Source organism: Abrus precatorius, unplaced genomic scaffold (genome assembly GCF_003935025.1).
Source record: "Abrus precatorius isolate BTA unplaced genomic scaffold, Abrus_2018 Scaffold8, whole genome shotgun sequence".
Classification (NCBI taxonomy): Eukaryota; Viridiplantae; Streptophyta; class Magnoliopsida; order Fabales; family Fabaceae; genus Abrus; species Abrus precatorius.
In genome coordinates this window covers 17,852,570-17,876,946 of record NW_020874428.1, presented here as the reverse complement: position 1 = coordinate 17,876,946, position 24,377 = coordinate 17,852,570, and the positions used below count along the sequence as shown (strand labels likewise).

The 24,377-nt window shown below is 33.5% G+C and overlaps 2 protein-coding genes and 1 pseudogene across 2 annotated transcripts; 2 read left to right on the top strand and 1 right to left on the bottom strand.

Annotated features, from left to right (window-relative positions):
- The first annotated feature begins 1,952 nt into the window (after positions 1 to 1,952).
- LOC113847910 (receptor-like protein 6) lies at positions 1,953 to 5,126 on the top strand. The gene is made up of 3 exons (XM_027477242.1): positions 1,953 to 2,793; positions 3,010 to 3,075; positions 3,136 to 5,126. The coding sequence occupies exons 1-3, from the start codon at positions 1,953 to 1,955 to the stop codon at positions 5,124 to 5,126; spliced, it is 2,898 nt and encodes a 965-aa protein (XP_027333043.1).
- Positions 5,127 to 13,364: 8,238 nt separating this feature from the next.
- On the top strand, positions 13,365 to 21,987 carry LOC113874359 (annotated as a pseudogene).
- Positions 21,988 to 22,485: 498 nt separating this feature from the next.
- Positions 22,486 to 23,100, bottom strand: LOC113874358. Its single transcript, XM_027512583.1, has one exon. It carries the CDS (start codon positions 23,098 to 23,100, stop codon positions 22,486 to 22,488), a length of 615 nt encoding a protein of 204 aa, XP_027368384.1.
- Between the last annotated feature and the right edge of the window lie 1,277 nt (positions 23,101 to 24,377).

Genomic DNA, 24,377 nt, shown 5'->3' with positions numbered 1-24,377 from the left:
TGCATAGTGTTATAGTGAAAAATATTTGGCTAAGAATTATTGTGTTAGGCTATCCCACTTGTAATTGAATTAGATAGAAGAGTGGAGAACCATGCGTTTACCCTTTCCGTGACAGATAATGGAAAGAGGCGAAGCCTTATAGCATCTTTGGTGACACCATTGTATTTGATGGTATCAGTGAGTCGGAGAAGCTTTTTCAGATGAAGGTGGGGGTCTTCATCAGGTCGCCCCGAAAACAGTGTGGAGTTCTGGACTAGATTGATCAAGGCCGACTTTAATTCAAAATTATTAGCCTCTATGTCAGGTGCTACAATGCTCCCGGCATCACCCTCAGCAGTGGGTGTCATATATTCCAAGATTGGCAGTTCTTCTGCCATCTTTTTCTTTTCTTTACACTCCTTCCTTAGCTTATGTGCGGTCTTCTGGATTTCTGGATCAAAAGCGAGTTCTGCAATAGATTTAGAATGAGTGAGCATGAAATAAAATTAAAAAAAAATGTTTAAATCAACTAAATACTCGATTTTCTTTGATATTGAAAACTAATCCCAGCAACAGCACCAAAAACTTGTTTGTGGGCAAGTGTACCCATCAAAAAGTAATAAAGGATTTTCAAAAAGAGTTCCCAAATTATCGTCCCACAGAGATTATTTTCAAGTACCAAGAATAGCTTGATTCGATTGTTTAAACGTAATGGGATTGTAATAGACTAAAAATAGAGCTTAATTTTAACAATAAATTAAAAGAACAGTAATAGAATGTATGAGAAAGATCAAATGAGATGAGCCTAGGACTTATGGGTTCACCTACTACACTTCTTTATGTTCTAATTAATTTAATTCTGATATTGGTATTTAAATATTTGCCAACCACTCATAATTAGTTCTATTAACACCCAATGATTATGTAATGTCAATATTTTTTTCTCTGAGCAAACACCCCCAATGATCATGTAAGGTAATTGGTCGAGAAAGCATGAAGATCCTATGAGTTTGTTAATTTAATAACGGCTGAAAGAAAAAAATTAAGTATGATTAACCTAACCCCTTATCTCGTTTTATTCTATAGTTTCGTTAATTACAAATGGTACGATCGCTTACAATGCAACTAACTATGAGATGCTAAGGGTGATTAAATCTTAACATACATAATATAATTCAATAGAATAAAACTAAACATTAAAAGAAAACTAATACCAATATTAAAGTAAAAATCACTAAAGTTTGTAGTAAGATTCGCCGTAGTCCTAGCTGTGGGTTTAGTTACTCATAACAAAATAAACTACGAAAAACGTGATAAATAAACCGATAATTACAAAGAAAAACTCAAACAAAAGAAACCCAGAAAGGAAAAAGATAAAAAAAGATCTCATTCTCTGAAGGGTGCTCAATCAGTTGCTTGGATTCCAAGAGGAAGCTCGTCGTCCTTCCCAATGGTATCTAATGACTCTCAAATATGAGTGTAGTTAGAACTAAGAAAGGGAAGAAGGTATATAAAGAAGTCGAAGTGTCAAGTATGGAGCATAAGGCCTCTTTATATAGGTTGTGACCTGAGTTTTGAATTGGTTGAGTTTCAAATCGATTTTATCCACAATCAGAATCGCTCTAAATCTTCATATCTAAATTTAAATTTTAAATTCAAAATTCAAATTCAACTTCAGATAGCACTGTCAAAGACTAAAAATATCTAATTTTTATCTAAAATATATTCATAATGTACTAATAACAACTTCCAGCTAAATTGTAATAATTAATAATATAATTAGTACAAATATATATATAATAGAATTTAAGTATATAAATATAAGTCATAAAATATATCAAAATATAAACTTATCATTACGTAATTATTATAAATACGTTCATCCAAATGCTTTATAGCATCACCATCTTACTTTATGTGTTAGAACTTCTAAAGAGCCTTCAAATCTGTTTTGCGAAACTATTTATATATTTATGGGGTGGTTTCTGTTTCTTTTCCAATTGAGTTTCTTGCTTTTCCATTTTCCTTCTTACACTTCTTCATTGATGCCATTGTGCCACCATGATGAAGCCTCTGCCTTGCTTCAATTCAAAAACTCATTTAGTCTCAATAGCTCTTTGTCTTCTATATACAGTGCTGCAATTGGCGAGTCTTCATATCCGAAGACAGAATCATGGAAAAATGATACGAATTGCTGCTTGTGGGAAGGGGTGAGTTGTGACACAAAGTCAGGGCATGTGATTGGCATAGAGCTTAGCTGTAGTTGCCTTCAAGGCCATTTTCATCCCAACACCACTCTCTTCCAACTCACTCATCTTCAAACGCTCAACCTTGCTTTCAATTCTTTTTTTAATTCTCCAATGCCTTCTGGATTTGGTAATCTTCTCACTCTTACACATCTAAACGTATATTCTTCTGGTTTCAGTGGTGTTATTCCCTCCAAAATCGCTCGCCTTTCACACTTAGTCTCACTTGATCTCTCCTCATACGAAATGACAATTAGAGAATCAACTTTGGTAAAGCTCATTGTAAACGCAAGCGAGCTAAGGGAGCTAACTCTTGATCACCTGAATATGTCTTCCGTTAAACTAAGCTCTCTATCTTTGCTACTGAATTTTTCATCCTCTTTGGCCTCTCTTAGTCTTAGTTATACTGGGTTGGAAGGGACGTTACCAAACAAAATACTCTGTTTACCCAATCTTCAAAAGCTTGATCTGTCTTGGAATTATATTCTCACAGGTGAACTTCCTAAGTTCAACAATTCGAGCACTCCTCTCAGACACTTGGATCTCTCCTTCACTGCTTTCTCAGGAAATGTTCCCAGTTCCATTAGTCGTTTGAAGTCTCTTAACTATTTGAATTTTGGTGATTCTATGTTCGAAGGACCCATTCTTCAATTTTTGTCAAATCTCACACAACTAAAACACTTGAACCTTGGTTGCAACAAATTCAGCGGAGAGATTCCTTTATCATTTTCAAATCTTCAAAATCTCACTTACTTGGATCTTTCTAACTTTGACTTCAAGGGACCAATTCCACAAAGTGTGGGGAACCTTACCCAACTAAATTATCTGCACCTTGCAATGAATAATTTTAGTGGTGAGATTCCATCGTTGATTTTCAAATTTCAACATCTCATTTCCTTGGATCTTTCAGGAAATAAGTTTGGTGGTGAGATCCCCGATTTGTTTGGCAAGCTTAGCAAATTAGAATATGTATCTCTTTCCTCAAATAATCTTGTAGGCACATTGCCATCATCAGTTTTTGGTTTGACTCAGCTTCGTGATTTTGAATGTTCAGACAATAAATTAGTTGGCCCAATTCCGAACAGAAGTAGTGGACTTCCAAATTTAGAGTTTCTAACTTTGTCCAATAACTTATTGAATGGAACAATTCCGCTTTGGTGTTTTTCTTTGCCATCATTGATTCAGTTATCTCTAAATGGCAACCACCTGAGTGGGCCCATAGGTGAATTCTCTTATTTTTCTTTGATTTATTGTGATCTCTCTTATAACAAGCTACAAGGTAATATCCCAGAGTCGGTGTTTGATCTACCGAATCTATCAGGGTTGCGTCTATCATCAAATAACTTGAGTGGCCTCGTAGACTTTTACAAATTTTCAAAGCTCCAGTACCTAGAGCTTCTCGATCTTTCTTACAATAATTTTCTCTCCCTTAATTTTGACACTGGGGGTCACTACAACTTCTCCAACCTCAAAGCAATATATTTATCTTCAAATAATATAAATAGTTTCCCAAACTTCCTCTGTCGCATGCAATATCTTGAAACTTTAGTCCTATCTAACAACCAAATTCATGGGAGGATTCCAAAATGTTTTAATAATACGGCAAAAGATACATTATTTTATTTGGATCTTTCTCATAACCTTCTAACATCCCTTGGGCATCTCTCACTCTCATGGACAACGACATACGTTGATCTCAGCTTCAACATGTTGGAAGGAGGTCTTCCGATTGCCCTATATGGATCTTACTTCTTTTCTGTCTCAAATAACAAATTGACTGGACACATTTCTTCAGCTATTTGCAATGCAACCGTCCCCAGTATACTCAATTTGTCCCATAACAACTTGACAGGCAAGCTTCCACATTGCCTTGGAACCCTTCCTTATCTCTCAGTTTTGGATTTGCGAAAGAACAACCTTTCTGGAATCATACCTAAAACTTATTTTGAGACAGAAGCGTTGGAGACTATGAATTTTAATGGCAATCAATTGGAGGGACCATTACCTCGAGACGTGGCCAAATGCAAACAACTAAAAGTTCTGGACTTGGGGGAAAATGACATACAAGATACATTTCCTAGTTGGTTAGAGTCCCTTCAAGAGCTACAAGTCCTTGTTTTACGTGGAAATAAGTTTAACGGTACTATTGACTGTTTGAAAGCCAGGAATATCTTTCCTAAGTTGAGGATTTTTGACGTCTCCAACAACAATTTTAGTGGCACTTTGCCAACAACCTTCATCAAAAACTTCAAGGGAATGATGATGAATGTCAATGATGGCTTGAACTATATGAAAAGGAATTCTACATTCTTTTTTTCATCTAGTTACAACGACTCTGTGGCAGTCAGAATGAAAGGGAACATTTTTGAGCTAGAGAGGATATTAACTACTTTCACAACTATTGATTTATCAAATAACAAATTTGATGGAGTGATTCCAACCGTCATTGGAGAGTTAAAGTCACTGAAAGGGCTTAACCTTTCTCACAATAGAATCACTGGTTTTATTCCACAGTCCTTTGGCAGTCTAGAAAATCTGGAATGGTTAGACCTTTCCTCAAACATGCTCATGGGTGAGATTCCTGAGTCATTGACCCATCTCTCATTTCTTTCTTACTTGAATCTTTCCCAAAACCACCTGGAAGGGATGATACCAACAGGTAAACAGTTCGACACATTTCAGAATGAATCCTATCAGGGAAATCCAGGGCTATGTGGGTTGCCTTTGTCAAAGTCATGCCACAAACAAGAACAGCCGGGTGATTCATCGAGTTTCAGCCATGAAGAGTTGTTTGGATTTGGTTGGAAAGTCGTAGCAATAGGATACGCATGTGGAATGGTATTTGGAATACTCTTGGGATCTATTGTATTTTTAATTGGTAAACCACAGTGGATAATCTAGCTTATTGGAGATGTTTCTAATCGAAGAGTTAGAAGGAAGAGCTGCAGATATATTTCAAATAGAAGGGGATAGTGTTATGGTCCTTGAAGGATCTGAGATTTGGTACAATCTTGCATCACAGACTTAACAGGGTAAAGGCATAGCTCGCATGTGTTTTAAAATTGAGAAGTTAGATGTTATTTTGAATTGCTTTGTGATGCTTAATCTGGTATTTGCTTCACTCTTGCAGACAGAGGTTAATTATTCATTGCCTTTTTGTGATGTGGGTTTAATGCTGTCTCGTGGAAGACAAGAATGTGTTATTCTGCTGGAATGCATCCTTTCCCGTCTGTTGTCAGAAGATTTTTCGGTAAATTTTTTCCATGCTTTACATGCTTCGAATTCCCTACGAAATTTTTCTCAAACGTAATTGTGTCAAAAACTGATTTGGTTGTTCATTTTTTAATTAGGTAAAACTTGTAGCACAGTCCTAAGGTGTTGCGGCTTTTTGAATTTCTATAGGTCTTCTCCACTCATACTCGGCGAATGGATACAAATTTCGATTATTGTTTACCATTGACCAATTGTGTCATGTTTAGTTTTCCTATGTAATATATTGACGGGTTTATGCTAATGTAGTTAGGCTTCTGTGAGAGGATGCCCAGGGTTGGAAAGAGAGCATAAAGTTTTGAGAATTGCTGAAGAAGCTAGCTGGTGTCTCTTTTAGCTTTTGTAGCTCATAGAAGGTATTTTAGTTTCCTTTCTTTTGCTGATCACCCTTATTAATGTTTTTGGTATTTTACACTTTTCATTGGAGTCTTAAACTTGCTTTACACTGCTGATGTTTAGTTAGTTAACTTCAATGGATGTGAAGATTTAGTGGAATGTCGTTCACTAATTGTGTTATAACCAAATGAAAAGTTGTAATATGTAATTTAATAGTAGACTTGGATTTCTTACTAATAATTTGCCTTGATATGATTAGTGTCAAAGACTTGCCTGTATAGCACAACTTTCATTATGTCAAGAGTATTATTTGAGTCAGTGAATTTCTCTGTGTGGGGTTATTCCCTCCAAAATCTCTCACCTTTATGGCGCAACTTTCATTCTGTCAGTCAAGAGTCAAGACTACCCCCTTCAGTGAGCTGCTTATGTAAATTCCAGATTATCATCATTCATTGAGATGAGTGCAGAGAATCTGATTTAATATGTAATATGATTTTGTAAATATTGCAACCAAGTAGTTGCATGCCCATAATTTACGGTATCAGCCAAACACTTGTAAAGAGGAAAGAATGCTAGAGTATGGATCGTGTCTCAAAAAGAACCATACCATCCAAAGGTTTCCCTTCAATTGCCACAACTTGGTGCGTACACTTTTATTTTAACCATCTTTATATATATATATATAGATCCTAGTTTCTTAATATATTTTATTTGTTCAAATTGACTAAAGTATTTATGTACATGAGCCATGTATGTGCAGGTTGAAGCATGACATTGGCATTTCCTACACAGGGACGAACCATTATGTCTATCTCTCCTGTAACGACAAAATCATACCAAATTGAAGAGGATTGATCAATTTCATGTGCCAATTAAACTCTTCTTTTATCATTTAATATTTAATGCATGGTAGGAGTAGTACTGAAGTATCTAGACACAAGGAAGTTCATATTGCCAGAAAGGAAGAAAGAAACAATCATGCCAGCATAGCGGGGCAAAAATTTCATTCTCCTTTATTTTGTCAATATCATCATGGCAGAAGATTACCAAAAACATTTTTTTCCACTTTTTATCACTTCTTCTGATCCTATACTCTGAGAAATCAATCCAAATAGTATATGTGCTACTACCACGGTATTCTGGACAAAATATATTTCTTCAGATTACTAACCCAACTGTCGTATAAGTCTTAACAGAAGAATTCCGAGGCATGACATGACTCAGATTTAAGATTAATTTACCGCATATTTTTAAAGTTTTTGAATTGTAAAAAGTGCATAAACTCGGTTGGGTGAGGGAAATAAATGGAGGTTAAATTTCAGTGATCAGTTGTTCAATTACATGTCAAGATCGAAGTCAAATTGAAATTAAATTAAAAATTAAAAATAATATTTCATATATCCAAATCAGTGACGATGCTAGTTAAACATACCATTCAAAATTTAAATTAGTTGACTAATCATATAAAACTTATTTAGACAAATTATACAAATTTAACCAATATATATAATTCAACAACAACTTTTAAAAATTAAAACTAAAATTAAGAGATGTATTAGGCGATTTTTGTTTGGGAATTAGACAATGCACTCATGCGTTACACATATATGTATCGTTTTATTAAGTTTAATTACATTTTAGTTTCCCAAAAAAGCTATAAATAAGTTTATAAGCATTAAGTAGTGTTCCAACTTTTATTTTTTTTTAATTGAGTTCTTAGTCACACTTTTATTAGAGTTCTGTTAAGTGCACGAAATTTCTTACACATTTTCAAACAATTCAAGGACTTATTGAATCATTAAACTTGTGATTTAGTCCCTAAATTATTTCAAAATTTGTAAGTCTCTTAACGGAATCCAAAAAAAAAAAATGTGGCTAGAAAGCTAATTAAATATTATTTAATTAAAAGTTTATGAACCTATTTATAAACTTTTAAAATATTGGGACATCTTTACAAATTTTCAAAGAGTTATAGAACATATAGGATAAATTAACCATTCCATTATTAATTTTAAATAAGATTTTGATTCCTATAAAAGTTGTTGTTACATTTGAAATTAGTCTCTAAATTTTCATTAAAATTTACCCTCAAATTAATGTTCTAACTCAATTAATGTTCAATAAATTGAGAATAAACACTCTGATCAATTAATTTTCTAACTCAACTTTGTCATTTAGAATGTTCAAGCAATAATTTAGTAGGTCAATTCTAAAATAAATAAATAAATCAGAGGACTTTCAAAAAATAAAATAAAATGTTTCTTTAGATTTGACCAATTACTTTGACCAATAACTTGCTAACTGGAATAGTTTTTCATTGGTGTTTTTGCCAACATTATATGGGTTAAGAGTAATGAAATTTCAATATCCAGTTTGAATGTCTACATAACATACCCTGTACAACTATAGTATGACAGTGAGAACTTGTTTATTGGGCCAATTGGTGAATTTTTTGTTTGTTTGTTTTTCTTTGCAATATTGTGAATTTTATCATACGAACAAGCTGGAAGGTAATATCCCAAGTTACTGTTTAATCTACCCAATAATTATAGATTTTACGCAAATCGAAGCCGACAGAATATGAAAATCGGTCCAGTGGTAACAGTACTGACTTAACTGGGTGTAGCAGGTAAGTGAAATGGTGATGTGTTTTAAATTATATAAAATTTTAATATGATACTAACTTTGATGATCCTTAATCCAATATTTGCACAAATCCAAGTGTCATATTATTGCTGTTAGTTGATGTCCATTAGTTGGATTTTGCTCTTTTAAAGGAAGGAAAAATATAAAATAAGAAAGTGAGAATTTATCTACCATTAATTTAAAGTTAGTTATGTTTATGAAATATTTTAAATTCAAATTAAGGGTAGATAAAGCTTCACTTTCTTACTTCATACATTCTTTTGCTTTAGAGGAGTTAAATCCTCATCCTTATAACCTTTTTTTCTTTTAATTTCTGACGATATGTTCATGAATGTGATGTTAAACATGTTGAAATAAGTGTACTCTTTCAATTGATATTTTGAAGATACTTCTTGGATGAAGGTCTTTGAATAGATTAATTACATATTGTACAAGCCTAATAAGTGGTGCACTTGAATATGCTTGCTTTAGGAAGAAAACTGAGTTTTAAGAACACTAGGCACAAATTGTTTCTCAAATGAAATGCCTGCCCACAATCAATTTAATTCTTAAAAAATAATTGATTTTTTTTTTTTTTTTGCAGCGTTGTCTTAATTAGGAGTGATACATGAGAATGATACATATTTATTTTCACACACAGGCATCCATGATCCATGGGACAGGGATATGAAGGAAAGAAAGCATGAACTTTGTGACATGACGAAGGAATTGGTGTCTCCAAGGACTGCAAAATTGGAGAATCTGCGAAAGATATATAAGAAAACTTTTGCATTTGACAAATGACATTTTAATCTGTTCTCTTTTGTAGCTCACCCTTGTTAATATGTTATTGTATTTTGGTATTTAACACTATCCACTAAGATCTTAAAGTTGCTTTGTAATTTGCCTTTATGTGGTTAGAATGTGTAGATTTACCCTTCAAACTGCTATTCAAAACAACTTTCTATATTTCAAATTGATTTGGCTGATAAAACCAAGAGTTTGCTTGAAAGATTAATGTCCTTTGCTGTTTTACTAAAATTTTAGGCAGGGTAAGTTTAGGCAATATAGAATTATTGCAATATTCTTTTTAATTAGTTATCATTGTCCTTCATTCCACAGAAAGGATTTTGTGGTATCTTGTCTTACTCCATTCACTTGAGTTGTATATAAGGTAAACATAAGTTGAGACTTGAATATGCTATCAATATGATATTTTGGAAAAGTTAAGGTGTCATGAATTGGCGATTAATTGCCTGTTGAGTTATATTCTGCTTCAAGAGCATTATCTTCTAGGAAAGAGGCTTTCATGCAATATGATATGCTGCTGTGATTAATTCTATGAAAAATTTAATTTATTTGAGACAGTTTTGATCTTGTCTTCTAGTTCCCAAGGTTATTTTGGGCATGCACCCTTAAATAAAGATGTATGGATTGCTGTTTAGGTCCTTGTATTCTAAGTGTGGGGACTTGGTAGTGGAAATATTGAATCTCATCAGCAAATGTTTTGACCAATGATTTAATCATCTACGAAAGTTTTTTTTTTTTTTTGTCTCCTTTTAATTTAATATCTAACTCAAACATATAAATCTTTATTTGTTTTAAATTCATAACCATTTTTCCTCTTTGAATAAGTTTTTCATTGAAAATTAATTGGTGTAGACTTGTACCAAAGACATCATTTTATGCATGACTGAATTGATTGCAGAAGTCTTTGTAGGAATATGAAAATAGGATAATGCTAAACCTTGTTTCTTGTGGTCATTTATTTTATTTGCCTCTGTTTCATCATTCCTTCAACGTAGTGAGCGGTGTAAAGGTAAAAAGAGTTAGAGTATTGAACATTTCTTAGTCATCCTCATTCCTCGTGTCTACAAAGGCATAGAAGAGAAAACTCGAGTTTAACAAAATGTTGGGTCTTGCACGTCTTGCATACTATTGATTCCTTCCTTTGAATCCTTTTATGGTTTCTATCAATGATTAAGCTAAGTATCTAGCAAAATATAACTCGTACATTGTGCCTTGCTCCACAGGCCAGAATTATGAGCTGAATTTCCGCATTGTGGGACCTTATTATATAAGATTGATGGATACTAGTATTAGAAAAAGAGTTACAAAAGCATTGCCGAGAAAAAGAATCATTGTGGACGGAAGTCTTAAGTTCCAGCGTTGAAGTTCACTTAAACTATTTAGAAAATGACTTAAGCCAAATATAAAATAAAAAAGTAATTCGATTAAGTGAATTTAAAGTGCTTAAGTAAATTTGGAATTAAAAAAGATACATTTTGTGTATCAATGTAGAAAATAAATACAAAGAAAAAGAGAATTTTTCATATAATTTTGAAAGGGCAATATTTTCTTCCATCATTCTTTGGAGCCCAGAGTAGAGACTAGTTTCTTCCTTTATTTCTATATGAAGTTACTTATGACAATAAGCATTTAATCTCTTCTTAGTTGAGATTGAATATAACTAAAACATTCTAATGTATATTTTGAAATACATTTGTTAATATTTTTCTTTCTTATCAATGTTAACAATTCTTTTCTATTCTTAATATTTGTTATGTTTTGATCACGCAGAACTTGATTTATAATTTACGGTTTGATTGAAAAATACTCTCTAAGTTAAAATTTAAAATGAATTACGTAATGAAATATGTTTAGAAATAAAATTTTGTTTTATTAGTTGTAATAAGGACAATACTTAATGGAAGAAACTTTTATAAATATGTAAGAAATTGATATTTATATAAGTAACTAAGAGTCTTCGAGTTAAGTAGGTTAAGAATATATATATATATATTTCAATAGACTTAAAAAATAATGGTATGAAAGTATTAAATATTAAACGAAAATGTGAATACGATATTCCTATTTTCTATTATTAAAATGAAAGTTTGACACAGCCCTTGCAATACATATAACAAAAGCTAAATTCATTTTCTCCTTTTCTAGCTAGATCATGATAAGAAATTGAAGAGATTTGACATGTTCTAAACAAATGAGTAAGGTAATTACAGGGAGTAATAACACAAGAAATATGTAAACATTCCAAGTTCAAAGGTAGCATTACTTGATAGTTATGGTGAGTCATGACAAGTTATAGATGGTGATTTATTAACTTAATTTAAACAAAATTATTATTACATGAGGTGACTATAGAGATTATTACTTGATAGTTATGATGAATCATCACAAGTTATAAATGGTGATTTATTAACTTAATTTAAACAAAGCATGAGGTGACTACAGAAATTATTACAAGAAGGTAGTATTTAAAATTAGTGAAAAAAGCTTTAATTTTATTTGTTATAGTAAATCAAAAGGACAGAATGTGAGCAAAGTTTTTGTCACAAAGCTACTTTTAACCTTTTCATCGGAGGGAATAATAGAAGTTCTTTCTTAATTTTATTCCTGAAAGTATAGATTCTACTTTTTTTAAAAAATATGTAAGGATTAAATTAAAAAATATGTATTGTAAAATAATGGTAATATAATGTCTGTCTAACCATAGTATGAACCATTTAAAAAAAATTCATTTAAAAATTTGTTTGTACTAATTTTTTCGTATGATGATCAAATTGAAATTTGAGTTTTGTTCAAAAACAACACAAGCACTTAAACTTAATTATATGATGAATTTATATACTAAGATCTTATAACTTGTATAATTAATTGTCAAATAAGTATGGAGAGTACGAGAATTTACACAGTATTTATTATATTATTAGGTTTTAACGATACGCCATGGCAAGATAGTTATTAGGTTTTAATTTAGTCTTATATAATATAATATTTATTTTTAGTAATTAAAATAAGCACTAATTTTAAAACTTATAAAATTTTAAGAAATATTATATAATAACTTTGATTTTTCATTCAAATAATTTATTTTGATTTCATAATATCCACACAATATACAAAAAATTTACTAATTTATTTATGAATTTAAGTTATATACCATCTTTATTGTATTATTAGGTTTTAACTATATAGCATGACAAAATGAGTTCATAGCCATTAGATCAAAGTTGAGCATATTTTCCATTTCCCGAAAAACTAACATATCAAGTCATTAGAGAATTGTGTTGCTTGTCTTCCTGTAGGCTTCCTTTGCTAGCATAGATACTTGATTCATGGGATCACTTTCATAACAACTCATTAAATGCAAGTATACCCTTTATTACAAGCTGTGGTCTTCTAAGTCAAGTTCGACTTCATTCTGTATTATACAAATTCCCAGTTTCAAGAATTTAACCATGCTAAGTTTATTTGTTATTTTAAAATGAGTAGAAATTGTACTTGTAACTGATTTTTATGTAAAAGTAGTTAGAAGAAGTCTAAAAAATGAACATTAAAATATTCTTAATCTAGATGAGCTTTCTAATTTATATTTTACAGAGCATACTTTAAAATAAATAATGTGATTTTTTAAAATGATTTAATAAAAAAATAACATGTTAAAGATAGAACAGAAATGTGTCATTTTCTTTTATAAATTTCTCCGTTTTGCAAGTCGTGCTTGCCATTGGTTCTTTACATAAATTCTTTCTCTTTTGGTTTTATCATTTTTGTTGTCTTCCATTAATGGTCTCTATCAATAATTACATACTAATTATCAAGTGTGAGTCAAGAACCTGTAATTCAAACACTGAGCCCTTTTCCATACGCCAGATTTAATTGTTGGAGCAGATTTTCCAACTATGAGACCTTACAATGGCAGAGAGAAAGACCAGCTCCTTCAAATCACAGGTCTAATCGATTTGATCATTAGCGTAATGTGTTGTTTCTTACGTAGTTGGCTATAAATACGTTCATCCAAATGCTTTATAGCATCACCATCTTACTTTCTGTGTTAGAAATTCTAAAGAGCCTTCAAATCTGTTTTGCAAAACTATTTACATATTTATGGGGTGGTTTCTGTTTCTTTTCCAATTGAGTTTCTTGCTTTTCCATTTTCCTTCTCACACTTCTTCATTGGTGCCATTGTGCCACCATGATGAAGCCTCTGCCTTGCTTCAATTCAAAAACTCATTTAGTCTCAATGGCTCTTCCGACTCTTCCAATCACTGTGCTGCAATTGGCGAGTCTTCATATCCGAAGACAGAATCATGGAAAAATGATACCGATTGCTGCTTGTGGGAAGGGGTGAGTTGTGACACAAAGTCAGGGCATGTGATTGGCATAGAGCTTAGCTGTAGTTGCCTTCAAGGCTTTTTTCATCCCAACACAACTCTCTTCCAACTCACTCATCTTCAAACGCTCAACCTTGCTTTCAATTCTTTTTATAATTCTCCAGTGCCTTCTGGATTTGGTAATCTTCTCACTCTTACACATCTAAACGTATCTTCTTCTGGTTTCAGTGGTGTTATTCCCTCCAAAATCGCTCGCCTTTCACACTTAGTCTCACTTGATCTCTCCTCATACGAAATGACAATTAGAGAATCAACTTTGGTAAAGCTCATTGTAAACGCAAGTGAGCTAAGGGAGCTCACTCTTGATGACCTGGATATGTCTTCCATTAAACCAAGTTCTCTATCTTTGCTACTGAATTTTTCATCCTCTTTGGCCTCTCTTAGTCTTAGTTATACTGGGTTGGAAGGGACGTTACCAAACAAAATACTCTGTTTACCCAATCTTCAAAAGCTTGATCTGTCTTCGAATGATATTCTCAAAGGTGAACTTCCTAAGTTCAATTGGAGCGCTCCTCTCAGACACTTGGATCTCTCTCACACTGTTTTCTCAGGAAATGTTCCCAGTTCCATTAGTGGTCTGAAGTCTCTTAACTATTTGAATTTTGAGGGTTCTCAGTTTGAAGGACCTATTCTTCAATTTTTGTCAAATCTTACACAACTAAAACACTTGGACCTTGGTAGGAACAAATTCAGCGGAGAGATTCCTTTATCATTTTCAAGTCTTCAAAATCTCACTGTCTTGGATCTTTCTAACAATGACTTTAAGGGACCAATTCCACAAAGTGTGGGGAACCTTACCCAACTAAATTATCTCAGCCTTGCAATGAATAATTTTAGTGGTGAGATTCCATCATTGTTTTCCAACTTTCAACATCTTACTTCCCTAGATCTTTCAGAAAATAATTTTGGTGATGAGATCCCCGATTTTTTTGGCAAGCTTAGCAAATTAGAACTTTTATCTCTTTCCTCAAATAATCTTGTAGGCACATTGCCATCATCAGTTTTTGATCTGACTCAGCTTCGTGATTTTGAATGTTCAGACAATAAATTAGTTGGCCCAATTCCGAACAGAAGTAGTGGACTTCCAAATTTAGAGTTTCTAACTTTGTCCAATAACTTATTGAATGGAACAATTCCGCTTTGGTGTTTTTCTTTGCCATCGTTGTTTGAGTTATCTCTAAATGGCAACCAGCTGAGTGGGCCCATAGGGGAATTCTCCAATTCTTCTGTGAGCTATTGTGATCTCTCTTGTAACAAGCTACAAGGTAATATCCAGAGTCGGTGTTTGATCTACCGAATCTATCAGAGTTGCATCTATCATCAAATAACTTGAGTGGCCTTGTAGACTTTTACAAATTTTCGAAGCTCCAGTACCTAGTGCTTCTCGATCTTTCTCACAATAATTTTCTCTCTCTTAATTTTGACACCGGGGGTCACTATAACTTCTCCAACCTCATAAAACTATATTTATCTTCAAATAATATAAATAGTTTCCCAAACTTCCTCTGTCGCATGCAATATCTTGAAACTTTAGTCCTATCTAACAACCAAATTCATGGGAGGATTCCAAAATGTTTTAATAATACGGCAAAAGATACATTATTTTATTTGGATCTTTCTCATAACCTTCTAACATCCATTGGGCATCTCTCACTCTCATACACAATGATATATTACATTGATCTCAGCTTCAACATGTTGGAAGGAGGTATTCCGATTGCCCTATATGGATCTTTGTTCTTTTCTGTCTCAAATAACAAATTGACTGGACACATTTCTTCAGCTATTTGTAATGCAACCGTACCCAATATACTCAATTTGTCCCATAACAACTTGACAGGCAAACTTCCACATTGCCTTGGAACCCTTCCTTATCTGTCAGTTTTGGATTTGCGAAAGAACAACCTTTCTGGAATCATACCTAAAACTTATTTTGAGACAGAAGCATTGGAGACTATGAATTTTAATGGCAATCAATTGGAGGGACCATTACCTCGAGACGTGGCCAAATGCAAACAACTAGAAGTTCTGGACTTGGGAGAAAATAACATACAAGATATATTTCCTAGTTGGTTAGAGTCCCTTCAAGAGCTACAAGTCCTTGTTTTACGTGGAAATAAGTTTAACGGTACTATCGACTGTTTGAAAGAAGTTGAGGATTTTTGACGTCTCCAACAACAATTTTAGTGGCACTTTGCCAACAGAATACGTCAAAAACTTTAAGGGAATGATGATGAATGTCGATCGTGGTTTGCAATATATGAGAGAGAATGGTGTATTGGGTGATTATTATAGTTATTACGACTCTGTGGGAGTCAGAATGAAAGGGAACACTTTTGAGCTAGAGAGGATCTTAACTACTTTCACAACTATTGATTTATCAAATAACAAATTTGATGGAGTGATTCCAACCGTCATTGGAGAGTTAAAGTCACTGAAAGGGCTTAACCTTTCTCACAATAGAATCACTGGTTTTATTCCACAGTCCTTTTGCAGTCTAGAAAATCTGGAATGGTTAGACCTTTCCTCAAACATGCTCATGGGTGAGATTCCTGAGTCATTGACCAATCTCTCCTTTCTTTCTTACTTGAATCTTTCGCAAAACCACCTGGAAGGCATGATACCAACAGGTAAACAGTTCGACACATTTCGGAATGAATCCTATCAGGGAAATCCAGGGCTTTGTGGGTTGCCTTTGTCAAAGTCATGCCACAAACAAGAAGAAAAACCAGGTGATTCATCAAGTTTCAGCCATGAAGAGTTGTTTGGATTTGGTTGGAAAGTCGTAGCAATAGGATATACATGTGGAATGATATTTGGAATACTCTCGGGATCTATTGTATTTTTAATTGGTAAACCACAGTGGATAATCAAGCTTGTTGCAAATCAAAAGGGATGGTGTTAGGTCCTTCTAGGATCTAATGGTCCAATCGTGCATCACTAATTTAATTGGGTACAGGTATAGCACGTAACTGAAATAATTTAAGATATTTTGAATATTTTTACAATGTAAAGGCGAAATGACACAATCCTGTTCTAGGTGAACTGTTTTTAGAAGTTGAACACATTGGAGCTATGCTGATTGAGCTGATGCAACTCTTGCATACATGCTTACTTTAGTTGTGATAAACTGACACGTAAGAACATTCCCCATAATTTTTTTTTCTCTAATGTAAATTGTCTAATCAACAACTGATTTGATTTTTCTTTTATGAAAATAAATCTCACAGGTGGTGCTTTATTGCTTCTTGAATTTCTGGAAGTCTTCTGCACCATTTTTCGCCTAGGGGTTTCTCATCATCCACGGACTGCAAATTGGAGAATCAGCTGAAGATCTAAAAGCTTTTGCAACTCACAAAAGGTATGAAGAATATGACCAAATAGAACGATCTCTGATTAATATTAGACCAGGGTTTCTTGCTGATAATTTTCCTTACAGTGAGTAGAATTTCAAGACTTGATATTCTAACTGTGGGTTACAAACACTTGATAACGAACAGGCTTAACGTCTTTTGCTCAATGTATTCAGCTCTGCTTTCTATATGTCAGAAGCTTTATTTATCCATTCTCTACTCTCTCTTCAGGTTTGGATGAGAAATGTAAATTCTTTCTATTGCTTAATGTCTGATTTACTTCTTGTTTTTTAGGTTACTTTCATTCATTTTGATAATTTTGCTAGGGACTTCTCTGAGAATACCAAAACTTGGTGAAGAATCCTCTTCCTCCTTGAATTTGGACAGTTGAGTTTACAAGAAATATTTGTCCACTGAGTATCTGAATTTGAAAGTACATTTTTATTACTTTGGTCTTGTAGTTTACTTCTGTTTCTTTTTTACAGTAAACTCGTTCTTGAAATATGGGATTAATAAATTGTAAATCCTGAAATATGACCTTTTCTGCACATGTCCAGGAATATGGGATTAATAAATTATAAATCCTGAAATATGACTTTTTCTACACATGTAAAAAATATGACATATTAAAAACGTAAAAGGCAATTTCTTAAATAGTTGCATGACAGGGATTAGAACAGAACTGTAGGTGCCTAAAATGTAACAAAAAATGTCATTGACGATTTTGACTTGAATAGTTCATGTAAGAGTTCATAACAGAAGCTAAAATTGCCAAAAGCGTTTTTAGCTTGGTCAAAAGCATTGTATCGTCAAATCGATGCAGGCGGGTGCAAGAGGTGCAGGGGCAGTGAACTCGTCGTTGACGATGTTAAATGCTGCCATGCAAGGAATCTGACTCTATAAAGTTGACATTGACGATTTTGAACAATTTAAAATGCCAATGGTGATTTTAAGCTTATATATTTGCTGCATATGAGAAAGGGGCGGGAAAAAGTTGAAGAAGAAGAAATGAGATTACAGAGAAATAGAGAGAAGTTGAAAAATTAGAATTGCAGAAAAAATGGTTAAAGATACAATCGTTGATCTAAGGAAACATATTTTGGAACAAATTCAAAATTTAAATGTAAGTTTTTCTATGTTATTTAATATATTTTTATGTGTATTTTAATTATGGTTTAATTTTTAATAAATAAAATATAACATTAGTAATATATAGTAGTTGGTTTTTTTGGTAAGTAAAAAATTAATCTGGATTTTTTATAATAATTTATATTATAGTAATTAAAATTAAAAAATGCTGAATTTGTGTTGAAAAAAAGGCTAAAATCAAAAGCTCGTAAGTTTTATTTTGAAATGTATTATCATTAATGTATCATGTTAATTTAAAATTGATTATATATGATGTGAAGTACATTGTAATTTTATTGTAAATATTTTTGTCAATTATATTATTATAATGAAATTTGATTTTATAAGAATTTTATAATTTTTTAAATATTTATTAGGATTTATGTAATATAGATAATTGTTTTAGTAATAATGGTGTTTTTTAATTATTTATAACAGGTAATGAGAATATTACGCTTTTGTCACTTGTCAATAACGCCTCTAAGAATTGAAATTATGGAAATTTTACAACATGGTGGATTTGATCGAATTTCTCAACTTTGTGAAATGCAAATAAATGGTTCATTGATAAATGCGCTGGTAGAACGTTGGAGGCCTGAAACACACACATTTCACTTAGTATGTGGAGAATGCATAATTACATTGGAGGATGTGTACATGTTACTTAGACTTAAGATCAGCGGTTTAGCAGTGATTGGTTCTACAAATCCTTTTACTGTTATTATACAGGATATGTGTGAAAATTTAATAGGAGGCCGACCTGATTCAAACGACATTGACGGATCAGAAATTAAATTAAAGTGGCTATCCCAACACCTTGGTTTGCTTCCTTGTAATTCCGACATTAGGTTACAACAACATGCTCGTGGGTATATTTTTTGCTTGTTAGGACATGTTCTGATGTAAAATAAAAGTAATTTAGTGGTTGATGAAACGATATTTAGCTATTCGTCATGCAAAAGATTGTCGTTAATCCTCATCAAATATGCAAAGAAATGAATGCAGTACTAGGGTGTTATCCTAGGTCGTCTCCAAGGAATTTTTGGTTGGGAACATACATCGAACAAGTGTAAACATATATTTTAAAGCAAGTAAATTGGGGGGAGGTTTGTCAATTTCTGGATTTTAATCAAGAACGAAATGTAAATTAATGAAATTCAATCAATCAAAATGAGTAATCCCTAGTCAAGCAATGAGTTCTATCATTATTCTTCCAAATGATTCAATAATCCCTTTCTTTCCCTTAAATTAAGTTAATCTAACAAGCGAAGACTAACTTTAACATCCCAATTAAAATTAAGCATCTTAATGGGCTCCAATCTCTATCCCTAAGATTAAACAACCTCAAGGATTAACCAAAATTAAGCAATTTTGAATTAGAATTTCGTTAGGTAAATTAGGGTTCATTAAGCAATGTTCCCTTCATGCAAATTCCATTTCATTCAGAGATTGGGGTTAATAAATTCAAGGAAAGAAAGATTTGTATTGCAATTAATCCCAAGAATTCAAGATTCATGTGCATTGATTAGGAATTACAAGAAAGTTTAGCCCTCCATATGAATAGGCTTCACGAATGAGAGAAAGAAATGCAAGAACGTAAACATCATTAATGTAAATTCAACAACAATCAAAAGAGAAATTGGAAATTAAAACCTATAGAGGACCCTTCGCTGTCACCCAAGACTCCAATGTCGTAAGAAATTATCCCAATTTGGCAAAGAAAAATTGTGTAAAGTGTCAAAAGTGTCGTACCCTAATTCCTAAAATCTATTTATAGTGGATGATATGTCACCAAAGTGTCCACTTTTGCCTTTGAAAGTGTCCACTTTAGGCCCACTTTGGGCCTTGAAAGTGTCCACGTGCAGGATGGAAGGAATGCCGCTTCTCTGGAGTTGCCACTATTTGTGCTGAAAGTAGCTACTTTGGTGCGCATGGCTACTATGAGAGCCAATAGTGGCCACGCGCAGGAAGGCTTCAAAATCAGCGTCCTGGAGCTTCTGAAGTTGCCACTTTTGGTCTTGAAAGTGGCTACTTTGGATGTGCGTAGCCACTTTGAGAGGCAATAGTGGCCACGCGCATCATGCTTCCAATTTAGCGTCCCTGGAGCTTCTGGAGTTGCCACTCTTGGTCTTGAAAGTGGCTACTTTGGAACTTTTAATGCCCAGACTTGCTGTAGTTGCCACTTTTGCTCCCAAAAGTGGCTACTTTGAGGGCAACTTTCATCCAAGGACCAAGATTTCTCAAATTTAACTTGGGCATTCTGCAAAATCATCAAGATAATTAAAATTGCAATCTATATCTATGTAGTTAAATGCAAATTAACCAAAAATTAATAAACCTATGATATTTACTCAAAATGTGATTTCTATATTATTTGCACTATCTAAGTCCATTTCTTCTATTAAGGAGCACCAAAAAGGCAAGTAAAAATATAATAAAAAGTGAATTCATCAGTGGTGCATACAAAATTCTTGTAGTTGTTAACAAATGTGAATGAAATTGATAATTATAGTTGGGGATCAGCATGCTTGGCCTTTCTTTATAGAGACTTAGATCGAGCTTCTAGACTTGATTCTAAAGAAATTTGTGGCTGCTTGATACTTCTGCAGGTGTGGGCATGGCATCGCCTCCCATGACTTGCTCCAATCCCTGAGAGAACCACTAATATTTTCACTTGCTCTTAGATGGAGACGATTGCGATATCCAGCAAAAACTCCGTTTAAGAATCTTCAGAATATTAGAATAGCATTAGATCAAATGGGTCTTAATGAGGTAAAGAGTTTTACAAAATGTTATTAAGATGTTACACATGAAACCCTTTGTTAATGAGGTGTTGACATTAACTTATATGTTTATTGCAATTTTTGTGGAGACCATATGTGGATGATGAAATTCATGCAGTAACTCCAGATGAAGTGAGGCGTGAACAACAAGTGTGGTCAACTGTTAGTCCTCTTATATGTTTTGAAGTCATAGAGTGGCATGCAACTAATTGTGTTATGCGTCAATTTGGATATGCTAAGCCTATTTCTCTTCATCTCCAACAACTTCAAGGAGTCCATAACAGAGACCTACGTGGAGCAAAAGAACCAAAGGACTAGGCAATCATACATCACGATTGGGTGACAATGTAGGAGCATCGACGTGAACGTATTTTGAAAGGAGTCGAAACTCAGAATTTCTATCATTCTAATGAATATTAGGCATGGTACACATTATATGCAATGCACTGGTTATGGTTATCCCCACAGATGGAAGACCCAGTACCTGAACAAGAAATGTTGCCTATAGAGTCGTCACTTTCTGAGCATGAAGACATTTTTATGGATGCACCACCTATCCAGCCACAAGACATTCCATCAGCTTATGTACAACCAAATCAAGAGTATTATTGGTCACCTGAAAGGAAAGAGTGACAACCTTTTCAATGGGATGAACAATTAACACAACCACAACCTTTTCAATGTGGGCAAGCAAGCAGGCAGGAAAGAGGTCAAAGGTCCGTTGATTGTAGTAGTACCAGCAATAAGTCTCATGGATTTTTTTCCAACATATGATTTTGTGGTAGATGCACCTTCACCTTCCCAAAACAATCTGAGTCCAAACTTTGACTTAAATGAAGCAGCAACCATGGAAGATGTTCCTGTAAATGAGCATGATGTGTATCGACCAGAACCAATGTATGATGTTCTACCTGAGCAATGGTCTATGCCAATTAGCTCATGGGATTTCATTCCTCAAGAATATACAGACACCCACCCATCACAAAATGTCCAGCAGCCGAATCCTATACCAGATATGGATTTAACAGATGAGGACATAGACACTCAACGTGGTGTAGAGGATGCAGCTTAACCCGAAAGATAAAGAGGATTCCTTTCTCGTATGTTACGTCCATTTACACATCCTCCTAATAGATTTAGCCCTTCATTAATAAAGAAGAAAAAGGAAAAATGAGGATAATAATTCTGTATTTGTTTTAGTACTTGTCATTATGGTTTCTGTAATTTGTGTCGCAGTTGTTTCAGTACTTGTCATTAAGATTTCTGAACTTATGAGTTGTAATTTGTGGAATTGAAAATCAACGATGTTTTAGATTAAATTTCTAAACTTTTGATTAATTTTAAAAATTTGATTACATTTAAAGATCATTGACAAAGACCATAACAAAGTATACAATCGTTCATTATTAACAAAGTATGACACACCAATTTTACAAACACAGTATAAAAGACTACAACATTGATGTTAATCAATACCAACAACATAAACACACTAAAAAAGCATCACTATTAATCTTTATGAACTATGGCCAACAACATTAGGACAACAGGTACGACTATGATTTTTGCCTCAACATAGACTACAGTGTGGTGCTCGCCTCATTTGTCTCATATCCATTTCATTAATAAAACGAGTTGATTTGGGACGTCCTTTCAAAGTACGCTTTAAGGCGGGGTTGGGACAGAGCTTGGGACCTCGGTATTTGTGCCACTTTGATTCATTCCCTACAACCCCAAATTCTTTTTTGTAAACTTTACATACTTGATTGATGGTATAGACTTCATTCACATAAACATGCCAAACAATATTTTGACTATAAGAAGCAACAATTACGTGGTGGCATGGATATCGATCAGTTTGCAAGTTTCCACAGTCACAATAACTTCGTCTCAGATGAACTCGATATTCTTCGTTGTTGGATAAATCATGAACATGAAAAGCCTCATTGCGTCTGTCAAACTGCGTGACACGAAGCTTTCTTGAGCCATGCTCGTTTAATTGAAGACAACTTGTAATATTTTCTGAGAACAAATGTCTAACATTCTTCCGTGCATATGCCTCACTTCCCTTATGTGCAAATAACTGTGCCAGCCAGAAGTAAGTGGCTCTTATAAGTGCTGTGATAGGCAAATTGTGGGCACCTTTTAAAACAGAATTAATGCATTCAACGAGATTCGTCGTCATATGACCCCATCGATGTCCGTCATCAAATGCTAAAACCCACTTTTCTCCTAGTATTTCACTAAGCCAATCTTCATAAACTTATCCACGCTCCCGTAATCGTTGATAATGAATATTAAATTCATGCTCGGTTCTTGAGTAACCTGTAAATAACAAAATCAAATTTCATTAGCATAAAAAAGGTCATATAGTAATATATTAATAATATTATTTAAAATACAAAAATCAAGTTTATTACTCATTCAAACAATAAGTTTATGCAAGTTGCGAGCCTTAAATCTACGCAAGAAATTTACAGCAATGTGCCTAATACAATACATGTGGAATGCTCTTGGAGGTTCCCACTGGCCATTACTTCTTCTGATTGCTGCTATAATTGACTTGTGACGATCAGAAATCAACCCAATGTCATCTTTAGTAACGACATATTTCTGTAAATTTTCTAGGAAAAAACTCCAAGCACTACTAGAAAAGTGCTTAATATAGACGGATTTACAAACAAATTTGTGGATTAAATTTTTTTTTTTCTAAAAAATCTGTCTGTAAATCCGTCTGTATTACAGATGGATTTCAATCTGTCTGTAATTTGCCCGCCTCTTGGCGCAAAATATTATAGACAGGAATTACAAACAGATTTTTTCATTTGTAATTTGAAAATAGGAGGGAATGTTATAGCGGAAAATTACAGATGGATTTTTTCGTCTGTAAATATGGCCGTTTTAACCGACCTTTCAGGTGGCAAATTACAAATAGATTTTTTCATCTGTAAATGAAACTGACGAATTTACAGACAAAAAAATTTGTCTGTAAGGTACCACCTGAAATGCACCGTTTCATTAAACTCATTACAGACAAATTTTTTTGTCTGTAATGACTGAAACTCATAAAACTGCGTCTCCCCTTCCCCTTCCTCATTTCTCAGAATTCTCTCTCTCTCTCGCTCCCCCCCTCTCTCTCTTTCTAGGAGCTCAATGTTTTGGCCTTGGCGAGTGATTGGAGCAACCATTTGAAAGTTTGTTTACATCATTATATTCTTGATACGATACTCTAACTTTTAATCGGTTTAATTTTTTAATTTTTTATGTTTTTTAGAGAGTTAAAATTTTTAAGATAGAGTTGTAGGATTGGAGATTGTATGACTGGGGGGAAGGGCGTAGAGGTCCTTCTTTAAACCCGATTATTGTGTGCTGTGGGATTGTTTGTGTTTGTGAAGTTTGTAGAATATGCATGTTGTGGAGTTACAAGGGGATGTGCTCTAGAACAGTTTAGGATTGTGATGT